The sequence below is a fragment of the Vigna angularis genome, chromosome 3, assembly GCF_016808095.1.
Source record: "Vigna angularis cultivar LongXiaoDou No.4 chromosome 3, ASM1680809v1, whole genome shotgun sequence".
Lineage (NCBI taxonomy): Eukaryota > Viridiplantae > Streptophyta > Magnoliopsida > Fabales > Fabaceae > Vigna > Vigna angularis.
Window position 1 is genome coordinate 11,586,019 of NC_068972.1, and position 14,057 is coordinate 11,600,075.

The window sequence follows — 14,057 nt, forward strand, 5'->3', positions numbered from 1 at the left end:
TGAGAGATCCTCAGAGAGTGAGAGAAACACTGTAATCCTACTTTCATAGTGGAGATATTTTTCTGGACTAGGTCGCGTGGTTTTTTCCGAGAGGATTTTCGACATTAAAATTTCCGATGTTATTGGTGGGTTCAGTAAAAATTCCACTTAAAAAAAAGGCTAAATCAAGTGAATATCAGAAAAGAAATTCCCTCTTGACTAAGCTGGTTGTGGTGGTGTGACAGTTGTTGATCAACATGAATTTTAGTATTGTCTCGTGACTGTGAAGTTGATCTTTCTTGCTGAACATTTTAACTACTTTACGATCGATGATTCTTTCCCAGTTGGCATGAGTTATAATGGTACATTTCTTTTATTATTCTTTAGATAGAACTATGGAAGGATAAAAAGAAAGAAGAAGGAAATTAAGAGAACAGTTCCACACCAATCCAATAGTTGCAGGTAATAGGACATTAATTCAGATTTAGTTTTTCTACTAATGTTCTTAATGGTTTCATAACTCGTCTCTGTTTTGGTACCGGTAAAAAGGATGGAAAATGTTCTTAATGCTTTACCCAGCTAGATAAAATTGTTTTGCGGATCAAATATTTTGGTCATATTTTCACCAAAACTTTATTGATGAAGATGTAATTTTGATCATATTTTTACTCTTTGCTATCTCAAATTGTGCTATTAGTTGGAAAACTACACCTTATTATCAAGAAAATCAAAGCTTGAATAAGTTTTAAGTTTTAACATATTGTCTATTTTTGTTGACTATCAGAATCACTTTCCACCTATTGCTTTGATAATTTCAGATCTTTCTTTACATACTAGATTACGTCAGCACATTTTTTTTTTTGCTTATTCATGTGAGAAATTTTCTTCTAAATGTTGCGTTCATGTCTTGCTTGTAGTTTTCTTCTCTAGTATTTGAAATAATACTTTCTCATGACATAATGCGTATAATGACTGAAGAAATTTGGTACAAAGTGAAGCAGCTAGGAATTAATTGTACATCCCACTAAACCTAATTGACTGAATAACGTTTAAGTTGTTTGACAGGGTAAAGAAAGTAAATACATTTATAGAACAAGCCACATGAAAAATGTGGACCATAGTGTGAGAGTGAACGAGGCACAGACATTGGTTACTAGCATAACAATTGAACATTCTGTTTCACCGGCTCCAAATAATTGAGTGATTGTACCTTCCAGAGTCACAAAGTAAAATATAAGTATGGTGTGCCTATTAATTAGTATGTATGAAACGCTAAATTGTCACAATAATCTTAATCAACTTACTTATGCTTATTGCAGGTGGAAGAGCGTATTGAAGGAGTAAAATAAAGTGGTATAATGGATCTTGGTGGATAATACCATAACGAATTGCACCTTTTACAATGAAAACACCAAAAATTGGTAAGGCAATGTATCTAACCACGATGATCCCCACAAGAACTGAAGGCTTCAGTCCTGAACGTTTTAGCCCTGTATAAAATTAACAATTTTTAAGTAAAACCTTGTTCATCTCCAGAACGAAGACATGACAATGTACATCGAACGATGATGTTGGTTATTACCATTTAGAAGATTTGCTCCGACTAACAAAGTCATTGCTGGAATGCATGCGTCCCTGCAAAACATTACTTACTATTCTGAACTATGATCGTGACAGAGTAATACATTTTTGAAGGTGGTGATAGCAAGAGGAGGCAACTTACCCCAGCATGGATGCAGAGTCTTCGACCACACGAAAAGGAGCATCATCACCAACAAACATCTTTTTGAAAGGAGGAACTACACCAATTATTAGTCCTACAAACTACGTATAGAAAAACCAGCGTTGTCAATAAATAAGGTGGTTTCAGTAACGCTAATAGTGATGTATGAATACATGATTTACTCGATACTCCAACTTGCATCATGATTCAAACACTAAACCAAGGGATCCAAACAACTACTACCTCCATTACAATTTTTAACTACGTTATTTCGTTGACATGTCTAACATGTTTTCTTAATGATGATGTTTTCCTAGTTTGCAGAGTACAGTATACTTGTCTTATTTTGTCTAAAACATTCGAGACAGATTTATGGGGAGAAGAACAAAAAGAAATCAAGAGAATAATTGGCATACCGATCCCAATGTTGGAGGTGCTAATAGAATCTTCAAATTGAGCCTTTTCACTAATGTTCTTAATGGTTTAGTAATCTGCTTTTCTTTTGATACCTGTAAAAAACAAATGGAAATTGTAATTGACTTCATGAAGGAGTACAACACAAACGAGAATATCATAGTTGAAGTTCAAATGCATGTATAATGTATCAGAACACAGATAATGCATCCATATTTCAAAATATATCAGAACACAGACTAACCGTATCAGTTTTAAATGGAGTGACAAGATCATTGGTCTGTGGTGCAGTAACCTCTGGTGTACTTGAATGGTTTTCGAGATCTGCTTCGATTGCTGACACTGGACCTACTGTGGGACTATCAACCTTGTTCACATTAAAATTCCGGCACGAATATACGCGGATAATTTGGTACACAAAAGTCCAAATGTAGATGTTTGATATCTGGTAAACCAAAAATAGAGAAAGGAAAATCTTAAATCAAAACTGTTATGTTTTGTGTATGATGAACCTACTCAATTATACAAATGTGGCAGGTTAGATCGCCTTACTGCCATGGACAGAGAGGCATATGACATCCCTTTTGTATTACAAACATTTACAGCTCCAAAAGGACTACCACTTTCCTTGCAGACTGCTGGAATTATGATGAGAGGCATATTGCCTTGATTTCCTGTACTCATATTAAATCTAGAACAGTGAGAAAATTAAATTTGTATGTCTGATATATATGACTCAACATTGGCTTGATCTGATCTATCAGATTAACTACTCAAAATCAGTAAGTGAGCTACCTGCAGCACAACACCCCAACACAAGGCCTTGCATATCAGGAGCTGCTTTTGTTATTTTCAAACACAACCATCCCAGTGCTGTCCCGATGATAAACGTCAAAAGAATATTCAATGGCATGAACCACCTTCAAAGTTCATAAAATCATCTCAGCTAGACCAGTCAATGAGAGAAATAGATGGAAAATAAAATTGAAAATTCTGCAGAGTGGCAAGAAATCAACGTACACCATAGCCAGGCTCTTAAATGTTATAGTTTTAGCCAGGATGCTGCAAATCAGAGCCGGTGTGAAGACAAAGTATACCAGCTGTGAAAAAAATTCACTTAGTTGTGAGTTACCAAATAATGTCCTCTCTCCTTTACCCTTTGTTCCATCAAGATAAGAAAAAGCATGAAGCCAAAACATTTTTGTCAATGACATTATGATTCTGCAATATACAGCAAATATGAATGAAAAAGGGTTTGATTGAATTCTATTAAATACAATGATAAAAAATCGTTATTCTGGTTTGACTTAAAACAAATGTCCATAAATTTTAAGCTAGTGTCATTAAGTAATCGTTATGAGAAGTGTCTAATACTACGTTAAAATTATGAGAAACTAAAATGTTAAGCCTAAAATGATGTAAGAAAAATGAAAAGTTAATTACAGGAAAAACATAGATCATAGGAAAGAAAAAGAAAAGAAAGAAGAGAAAATAAAACATACTGCATTCAAATGCTTCCTAGCACTCTCCCTGAGTATATTAAAGCGGTGGAGAGCAAGAAAGGTGCCAAGACCAGTAATGATGAGCACCTTCAGAACTGGCATTAGTGCAGTTGTGAAGAGCTTCCACAACTCCATTGTGTCTTCTTTCTTTACACTATCCCACTATGGTGCAAATAATATGTTTTATGAGCTTCACAATATATAGTTCTATATGAATCAGCGGCCATCATGCTTCTGTAAATAGGATTTTGCGTGGCACATGAAACCATGTAGCAAACACTATCATTGAAAAAATATTCCATCGCACTGGCAGCAGAAGAAGAGTGATTCCAACATGTTTTTAATAAATTGGGAAGAACTGATAACCCCACAAACTAAAAGTACACACACTCCCGACACCAACGGTGAATAAATTCCTTAGAGAAAATGTATGTATGGGTATAATTGAAAACTATTGGAGTGTGAGTGAGTACAAGTTCGTATGCTTTTGTTTTCTTAGTTTAAATTTCTTTAAAAACTATATGTACACGAACACACACTTTCCACCACCATTTTTAAACTCTAATATTATGTTTAAAAATTGCATAAAGGTGTAAGAAAACAAACGAATGAGAGTGGTGAATTTATGATTCATATTGCTTGCATTGTGACCCTCTGGACTTACAGATTTTTATTCTCGAACAATCGAACGTGGAAAATAAAAGCATCGTTTTTTGTTAGCCACTATTTTAAAATGTTCTGTGAAACTTAGGCGCATGTTTCATCTTTTATTTTACTCATTCATTTACAAATTAGCGTCCACAAAATAATAATAATATAAAAAAAAAGGAACTGGATTCTTGAAGCGTCAGCAAAATTTGATCCATGAGTCGAACTCAAAAACATATCTTACACTAAGGAACTCATATTCTCAAATAACAATACTTCAACTTCTTGAACATACTAGTTTTATTCCATAATATCTCACCTCATTTCAACATAGCGGGATCAAAACTTAAATAAATATATATAATTAATAAACTCTTCTCACTTTATTCATATTTCACTTAATCCATTATCATTAAGAATATTGTTATCAAGTTATTCTTTATTCTCATTCTCAAATCAATGGAAAAAAGAGTAAAGTCTTCAAAGCTATATTCATTTTTAACTCTTAGTAATTGATTATTCCAGTCTTTTTCATTTTTTTTTCTCTATTCTTTTATACGGATATTTTTTTTATATTTTCTGTTTATAGCATTTTTTACTTTTTACTTTTACCTATTTCTTTGAGTGAGAGTAAATGATAACTTGATAACTTGATAAATTAAATTATTTTATTGTAATTCAAATTAAAAATATTTTTAAAATCTTTTAAAGAATAATTTTGCAATGTTACGTTAAGTCAATTCAATTATATATTTTTAACAAAAAAGTGGAGGACAAAATGTAATATTTATATATGCTTTAGGAAAGAAGGATATAACTTCTTTGAACGATAAGTTAAATTGATTAGATATACTTTTCAATATGAGATGATGACAATGTAATACTTCCAAATTTTGGGGAAAAATAATAGATAAGTGCAATTTACTCATTGGATTATAATAAGGAAGTAGTAATTAAAATCAATTCATATCCTATGACAATAAGTTTTTTTTTTTTTTTGTAATGAGATAAAAATAATTTAATAGCAAGGAAATCACATTTTGAATTCTAAATGTAGCAAATAGTTTCTTATAAAAATAAAGACATTCTAAACACGGGGTAGTGCTTAATGTTAAAGAAACTGTGATGAACATGGTATAACAAACTCTCTTTTTTTCTGCAAATTTTTACTTTTGTCAAATACAATAACTTTAGATAATAAGGTATTGATTAAATAAAATATTAAAAATTATATATAACAAATATTATAAGGAGAATGAGATCAATTACGAAGGGAGGTAATGGATTAAATTCTAGTTGATTGCTGATGTTATACTATTAAATAAATAAATAAATTAATTAAAGTTAAGCTTTTACTATCAACTATAATCACACATTTACCACATACGTTGATGGATATTTATTTTTAATCTTGAAACAAGAGTTCAGAATTTATACATTGCATTTATGGTCAAGGAGTTATTACTATTGTTATATACATGTAAAGGCATTTCAATAAGCAACTACTGATAAATAAATCTTTTTAGCATTAAAAATCACTATCAAGACGTAATATAGTACATTATATATAGTTTAACTAAAATAAAATACTATACTTTCTATAAATAAATTCCTTTTAATTATTCATTTGTTGATAAAATTTTTTTGACATTTTTCTAAATTGGACAAATCCTTATCGATATTTAAAGTTTGACTTTATATAAAAGAAAACTAAAGAAAGTAATTACAAATATAGTATGCGTGACTCCCATTCCCATAAACATTAAAGGAGTAAACCGAGAAGAACACTTGTTCGAATGTAGGAAAGGATCTCATCTTATACTTTTCTAATAAAACGTTCCAATCAATAGCATTATCTTTAGTCCATTTTACAATTTCATTTTTTTTGGCCAAGTTTATCTCGACTCGATGACTTTCATATTGTCTATTGCAATACCTTGTTTAATAAGAAAAACATCTCTAAGTAGAGTTATATTGGTTAATTAAACAAAAATGTTAAGAAAATAAATTTCCAATAATTTTAAAAATGGTTTTGAAAAGTTAACATAAATTATTGATAAGTATAATATCACTATCTAAATTTATTAAATTCCCTAATTTGTAATTCGTGGGACAAAGAAACTTTTTCACGCAAAATACGAATTCAGCCATAGTCACCTGGTTATCTCTATTTTATTTGGTTATTTTCTTCTCTTCTGATCAAACTTAATCCAAACACGTAAGTAGAGAAGATTATACATAATTAATCATCACCTTCTGAGTTGGAGTCCACCTTAACATGGAATATTTTGGATAATTATAGAGAAACCAAACTTCACAACGTATACTTTTAAAGGAATTAGTGTTTTTCTACGACTAATCTATTAGTTTTGAAAAAGCATTATATTATCTCACACTACAAATCCACAATTAAAGGCGGTATATTAGTTATACCATATGAAGTTCAACAAATATTAATATAATCACTGGGAAGAAAAATGACTTGATATTAACTTTTAGTATACAGACGCACTGCCATAATCAAATTTATCTTTAGATAACATTTATATATAATACATCTCAACATAGAACAAGAGTCTATAAAGAAAAAATGTACATATCCAGCAACTCAATAAAGCATATAAGAAACTGCAGAGCATTGCAGATTAAGATAATAATAAATACAGATTCTTGAACACATACAGTATGTATATAATATATAATATAACCTTTGATTTCTTCCATGTATTGCAGCGTTCCCTTCACGAAAAATTATGGTCAGAGATTAGTTTAAACTTACAACAAGAAAGATTTTGATACTTAAAGAGAGCTTCAATGTTTGTTGGATGCAAAAGGAAACGGAACAACGAGACGAGGATAAGTTTGAGTTCCGTAGGGCTGAAAGTTTCCTGCGACATTGCTTTCTTCAAAAGGGGGACAGTTTTTGCCATTTGTTCCTGGGATGTAGGTGCAAGTAGAAGGTCCTGAGGGAGGCACTGGACCCTTGTCTAGAGACATAAGGTTCAGTTGTTTTTTCATGCTCAATACCCTACCAGCTAGGTTTGGCTCAACATGAACTGCAAGAACCAGAATAAGCGCCAAAATGAAGTTTACAACCTTCATGATTGTGTGTTTGAAAACTGTAGGAAGCAAGACGATGGATGAAGCATCCCAATGGGGTGTAGGTATTTATATTGGTTGCCTTTCGTGTTGAGTCATGCTTTTATTTTATGGTTTGCTTTTCACTATCAATATGTATTTTAGTATTTGACAAAAACGCATCAGATATGAATTACTCACGTGCTGGATTAATTAATAGTACAGAGTTTTGAGAAAATAGAATCATGATTATCCATTAATTCTTCCACGTAAATGATGTTTAGCCTAATTGAATGTCATGTTAAAAAGGATTTAGATATGATAATTGATTTAACTTTGGAGAACAAGTTTGGATAGTTAACCACTTTCTCTCTTTGTTAAAGATCAGTCTACTTTGAGCAAGAAGAAGAGATGGTCAACTTTGAGAAATGTCCTGGTTCTATCATTATAGTAAATGACTAAATGTAATATACTATTTTTATACACTATAATACAAAATCAACGTCTAACCTTCAACAACGTGAATTCAAAAATCAATTAACCTAAAAAAATATCATAAAAAATGACCAATAACTTTTTTATAAAAGTAAAATGAAGAATATGATGTGGAAAATAAAGAAGGCTGACGTCATAGCATTAATAGATGTTAATTGTTAGTCAAACACCAGATGAATTAATACTATGCATAAAATCAGTTTCAAATTTTCAGCAAAAGAAAAATAACACACTCAAATTTTGAGAAGTACATGACTCTTTTTTAAAAGGGTTTTTCAAGAGATTTACTAGGAGATACAATAGCAATCTCACTAGAGACAAATCGATATAAGAAAATACTATTACATCCGATCTAAAAATTTGAAAGATAAAAAGTTGATGAAAAAAAATATAAACCACTAGTAAAAAAAGTAGCTTTTGACGCGTTATATACGCTTCGGTTACGCAAAATCCGAAGCGTATAAAACTATATACCTCGGTTACATTTTACCCGAGACGTAATGGTGATATTGCCTCGGTCATTAAAAGACCCGAGATCTATAACTATGCACCAGCACTGCAAATTAGACTTTTCTGTCTCACAACTTTTTGAAAAGCGTTATTACCTCGGTTTTCTAGGCAACCGATGCCTATACACCCCGCTGAGTGCCACTTTATACCTCGGGTTCTGCTCTTAACCGGTGCTATATGGTTATATTACCTCGGGTTTCGTTAATAACCGAGGCAGTAGCTGTATTCATCTTCTGAAAATCCTACACACGTTTCATTTCCGCCCAACAGCCTCTTCCTCTTCCTCTCGTGCTCTCTCATTCCTCGGTGTAGCTTCTTCTTCCTCATTCTCTCTCATTCTTCATTTGCGTCCACGACTGCCACTCCTTGGCTCGCCTGCGTCCTTGTTGCCTATGGTTCCACCACCACCGCACTTGTGTCACCCTTCCCCTCCTCCTCCTCCACCACCACCACCACAACCACCTTCTTTCTCCTCCACCACCTCACCCCAGTACATCTAAAAACCGCCAATCTCTCACCGCTTCTCGTTTGCGACGCTCGCTTCGTCTCGTCCGAAACTTCGAACACCCAACTCTCCACTATCATCCACCTCTGACGCGGATCTCTCGAGGCCAAGATGAGCCGGAACGAGCTGAATCGAGAAGCCAAGCACGCTGTCAAAACCACCTTCGCAAAGTTCCCACCTTTGCATACCCTCCTCCTTTTCCTCAATGCCCGCTTTGCAAAGTTCCCACCTTTGCATACCCTCTTCCTTTTCCTCAATGCCCGCTTCGCAAAGTTCCCACCTTTGCTCACCTGTGTGCTTTATGTTGGGTTGATGCAAGGTCCGAGAAGATCGCGTCCGAGAAGAGCGCGTCCTCAATGCCCGCTTCAGAAGGGTTGTGGTGTTTTTGTGAAGATGTGGTTTTTTTGAAAGAAGGGTGTGGGATCGGTTGATGGGTATGGGGGATTGGAGTTTGGTGTTTTTGGGGTTATCAGTGTCTTTGTAGGGAAGTGCTTGTGGACTGTGATTGCAGGAGCCTCTCTTCTTCCCACTTTTCTTCTCTCTGGTTTGGCCTGTGATTGTAGCGATTTTTTGTAGTTGCTGAGATGTGGTTCTGAGATGTGGTTCCTACTGAGATGTGGTTCTGAGATGTGGTTCTGTATCTTCTGACCAAGGAAAATTCAATAACTTGCTTGAACTGTGGACTGTGTTGCTGAACCGTGGATTGTTTATTGTTTTGCACTATGGATGGTTTATTGTTTTGCTTGAATTTGCACTATGGACTGTGTTGTTGAACTGTGGACTGTGCGAAGTGGACTGTGCCAAGAAAACGAAGAAGGAGACTATGGAACGAAGAGGGAGAAGCGGACGCAAAAAAAAAACACGCTATTGCCTCGGTTATCTAAGAACCGAGGCATAATCTGATCTCGCTATTGTCTCGGTTATCTAAGAACCGAGGCATAATCTGATTTCGGTTTTAACCCGGTTCAGAACCGAGGCATAAATCTGATTTCCGTATACGCTTCGATTCCAGAACCGGTGCCTATAACCCAAATTAACCGGTGCTATTTCCCTTTAATGTACTAGTGAACCTAGATTCTCAACAAAAAAGTGTATTATGTTTGTTTACTATTTAATTTGTTAAAAAAATAATATAAAAGGTTTTGTACCTACCATAGAATTAAAAAAATGAGTGAACTAAGAAGTGTAGAAGGTTATTGGAGAAGGTGGGGACATTCCAAACAGGCACAGGGTTTTGTGATGGAAAGTGAAGCGCACACGAAAGCATGAAGAGGTGTGAAAGCAACCTTAACTATTGATGAGAATAAGGAAATAAAAAGTTGGTATTAGGTGAAAGTATCTGACACACAGAAGTGGGGTTGGTACGCTGAATCTAATTGCAAATCACTGTTATTACGTCTGAATCTTTAAAGCCAATGCAAAATAGATCTCTTATCAATCTCACACACTCTATGTCAACGGAGTGTGTATCTCACAGACTAACATATTAATTTAGGGATTATTTACTTAATCAAATATCTATCTTTACCATATAAAAAGCTAAGAAATTGTTTCTTATGTTTTCTTCTTACCAAAACAATGTCACGGATTTTGTGTGAGAAAAAGTCTCTTTTACACTATTTGAAAGCTGTTCATTTCAATGGAAAGGATTTGCGAGACCCTACATAATCTGTACCATGAAAAGATAGGAAAAATAAAGTTTCCTTTACAAATATTTCTCTTAATAAAATAATAATTTATATAAAAGTGTAAGATGTATGTAAAATACTATTTTCATGATTTTTGTATATAATTATGTTTATTTGTTATCTTTCTCATAAATTTTATCATTGGATTGGTATAAACACATTTCATTTATATAATAATTTAATGTCATTTTAAATTTTATTTACCACCCCTTACACATATTCAAATTTAATTCAGGTCTAAATTTGAATTATTATTAATTTATTTTTTATACAATATTCAAATAACCTATTATAATTTTTATTAATGTAACTAAAAAAATATTATAAGTAAAGAGAGAGAAAATAAGAGACACTTAACATATTTTAAACTTGAATATCTATTATTTTTTTACTTTATCTCTCCTTAACATATGATAGAAGTTTTGATTATCATAAATTTTATTTATGTGTAATTTCATAATTTGTATGTATTGATTTCATATCCTCTTTCTCTTCTTGATTTACAAAACACTTCTTTTTTTTTTGTTCATAAATGAAGTAAAACACTTATAATATTAACTCAGTAGAGTGAGACTGTCTTAATATTCATAAGTCAGTTACTTTATAATATTCATAAATCAATTAGACTAGTTAATACCAAGAATGATTATACTCGTTCTAACTAGTTTGATTAGTTATATATCATGAATGTTTTTGTGATTAGTGAAAACCATTAAAGATATTTAAATAAGAACTAGATGTAATTTAGTTTGAAACAAACCACAATAAAAACAAGTGTATTTTACTATTTTTGTTTTTCAAAGGTTTTTTCTAAATGCTGTTTTATAAACTTAAATGTTTAACCTTACATACAGTCTAACTCATGCAAAGAAAATTAATCATTGATTTGCGAAAAGATTTAACTCTATTTAAACCTCCCTTTCTAAAGATTTTTTTTGTGTTAGATCAAACAACTAAAATTTTCCAATCACATTTATGTTGGTTACAATAAACCAAAACTAAAACATAGAGAATTTAATCAATTATGTTTATAAATGAAGTAAAACAGCTTTTGATAAATATTTGTGCTTGCACTCACGGATTATTTTACATAGAACAAATATATGTTCAGCAGGCAATATATATGTTTTTCCTTTTTTTTGTAGTGAAGATACTTATCATCTTTTTCCAACATTATATTATTTTTCTTCACTTCCATTCCTAATAAATAGTTATATTCATTGCATCAAGCTTAATTTTATTTTAAGAAAGAAAAAGTTACAAATTGATTTTCTTGGAGCATTTCTGACATAATTATGTTTTTTACAAGAATTTATACAAGTTAGATTCGTTCATGATTTAAAGTTACGGTGAGTGGAGTCCAACGTTATTTTTTTTATTATTTTGTGTATTAATATTGTGAGTTGTTTTATTTATCATTTTAATACGACATTATAATTAGTCTTTATATTCATATTATTGAGTATTCTCCCATATTATGCTTCTAGATAATCTTTTTCTCATAAAACATTGAAAAATTATATATCATAAATGTTATAACGAATTTATTTTATCATATTTTTTACTATTAATTAAAAATAAAAAGATGTATAGATATGAACAATATATTAATATTTGTAGAATTTGTAATTTATTGTTCTCATTATTTTTTTAAATAACAAATAAGTCATCAATCATCACTTAAATCAATATTTGTTTGCCGACAGCAGAACCTCTGATATTACTTCATGAGAGTACCTTTCAACTAGATCAGTCCTATGATTGAAAAACTTTATAGTGGCTACAGCTTCAATTTGTTCAGAAGTTTGAATTTGTTGAACCCTTTTCACTCAGAGCGCGTGATAAAATTAAACCTAATATATTCAGTTTTGACATATCAATAATTTACATCTTATTATAAACCACACAAACTGATCTATTTTCATTATTCGTTGAAGTTCCAAAAGACTGAAACTATACAAAAATATCATAAAATTAGTAGGAGAAAACCTATATATATATATATATATATAGATAGATATAGACGTACACAGATACACTCACACACAGATACACTCTCATCATATTATTGTTTAAATAATTATTTATTAATATATCATAACTGAAATATAGTTAACAAGAGTGTGTGTATAAAATACCAGCGTCTTATTTTTCTAAAGAAACATATAAATGGGCTATCGATTCCAACATTAATAAAAACTGCAGAAGATTAGAAATAAACTTAATTAATAATGATAACTAAATTAATTAAAGCAATAATGATATTGTTATAGAAGAGAGGTGGATGCTTCAATGTTGATCGGTTAGAAAGACGAAAAGCAGAAGATGAGGATAATAAGTTTAATGAGCATGGTGCTGAAAGTTTCCTGCGACATCCATTTCTTCCAAAGGAGGACAGTTTTTGCCACCGGTTCGGGGGATATAGGTGCAGGTAGAAGGCCCTGAGGGAGTAACAGGACCCTTGTTGTCTAGGGACATAAGGTTCAGCTGTTCCTCCATGTTCAATACCCTACCACCTAGGTTTCGCTCAACATGAACCACAGCAATAACCAGAATCACTGCAAAAATAAACTTCAAAAACTTCATTGTTATCTTATGTGTGTTTGGAAACTGAGGAAACAAGGAAATTGATGAAGAATCTATATGGGAGTCCAGGTATTTATAGTTGGAATTCACGACTCCTCCTTATATTTTGAGATTTAGTTTTCACTACTGATACGTCATACTCTGATGGTGTATTTTTACTTCAAAATCTTGGTTATCCCTTTCCTTTACTTTATACCCACGTAATTGATGTAACCTAATTGAACAGTTAAAAGGGTTTATATCGAATATCATAATTAATCTCATAACTACACAGACAACAAGTTCTGACTTTGTTAAGTTGTTCTCCTTCATGTAGATGAACCGTCTACGTTTTCAATGAGAACATGCAGAAGGTCAAATGGGAACTGTATTATTATGAAATGACTAAATGCGACTACAAATATGGATAGTGACAACATTTATATACATAAAAGCATTGAGTGATTTTATTTTAACAATACATTTTCATCGTATGTATCTTATAAAAGGAGAAAAGTTTGTTCAAAAAATTAAAATTATGAAACTGAGAAGAGAAGAGAGAAATGAATAATTTAATGACCTAAATTTGTTTCATACTAAGATGAGAAAGTATCTACAAGTGATTACAGGGTTGAGATATATATATATATATATATATATATATATATATATATATATATATATATATATATTTATATTCTTTGTTGATAAAAAAAAATAGATAGTATGAGACTAATTTAAGCATATATATAAAATTGATGATTAAGACTTGTAAAAGCAAGTTTATAGTTGGTGGGGACATTCCAAACAGGCAAATGCATATTGAGCGCACACGCAATGAAGCAGATCCTAAATTTGGCATATCTTGAGGTGCAAGCACCTTGCATAGGAAAGTGGGGTAGGTATATACGCTGAACTCATGCCAAATAAATTACTTCCTACAAAATTAC

The 14,057-nt window shown here is 31.9% G+C and overlaps 1 protein-coding gene across 2 annotated transcripts; it reads right to left on the reverse strand.

Annotated features, from left to right (window-relative positions):
- Positions 1-931: 931 nt before the first annotated feature.
- On the reverse strand, positions 932-3,823 carry LOC108342569 (protein PIN-LIKES 3). 2 transcript variants are annotated; one of them, XM_017580359.2, is made up of 10 exons: positions 3,619-3,823; positions 3,137-3,216; positions 2,912-3,036; positions 2,669-2,790; positions 2,361-2,561; positions 2,119-2,211; positions 1,703-1,803; positions 1,562-1,614; positions 1,284-1,469; positions 932-1,189 (listed from the first exon to the last, which is right to left on the reverse strand). In XM_017580359.2, the coding sequence occupies exons 1-10, from the start codon at positions 3,751-3,753 to the stop codon at positions 1,065-1,067; spliced, it is 1,221 nt and encodes a 406-aa protein (XP_017435848.1). In that variant the 5' UTR covers positions 3,754-3,823; the 3' UTR covers positions 932-1,064. The 2 variants fall into 2 exon arrangements, with proteins under 2 accessions (XP_017435848.1, XP_052731028.1); XM_052875068.1 differs by having other exon boundaries at positions 3,137-3,337; positions 3,619-3,704.
- Between the last annotated feature and the right edge of the window lie 10,234 nt (positions 3,824-14,057).

Excerpts from the sequence above, each read along its gene's own strand:
- LOC108342569 (XM_017580359.2), bottom strand. The coding sequence starts at position 3,753 with ATGGAGTTGTGGAAGCTCTTCACAACTGCACTAATGCCAGTTCTGAAG. Across the intron at positions 1,615-1,702 it reads GACTCTGCATCCATGCTGGG|GGACGCATGCATTCCAGCAA; the intron begins GTAAGTTGCCTC and ends AATGTTTTGCAG. Across the intron at positions 1,470-1,561 it reads CGGAGCAAATCTTCTAAATG|GGCTAAAACGTTCAGGACTG; the intron begins GTAATAACCAAC and ends AATTTTATACAG.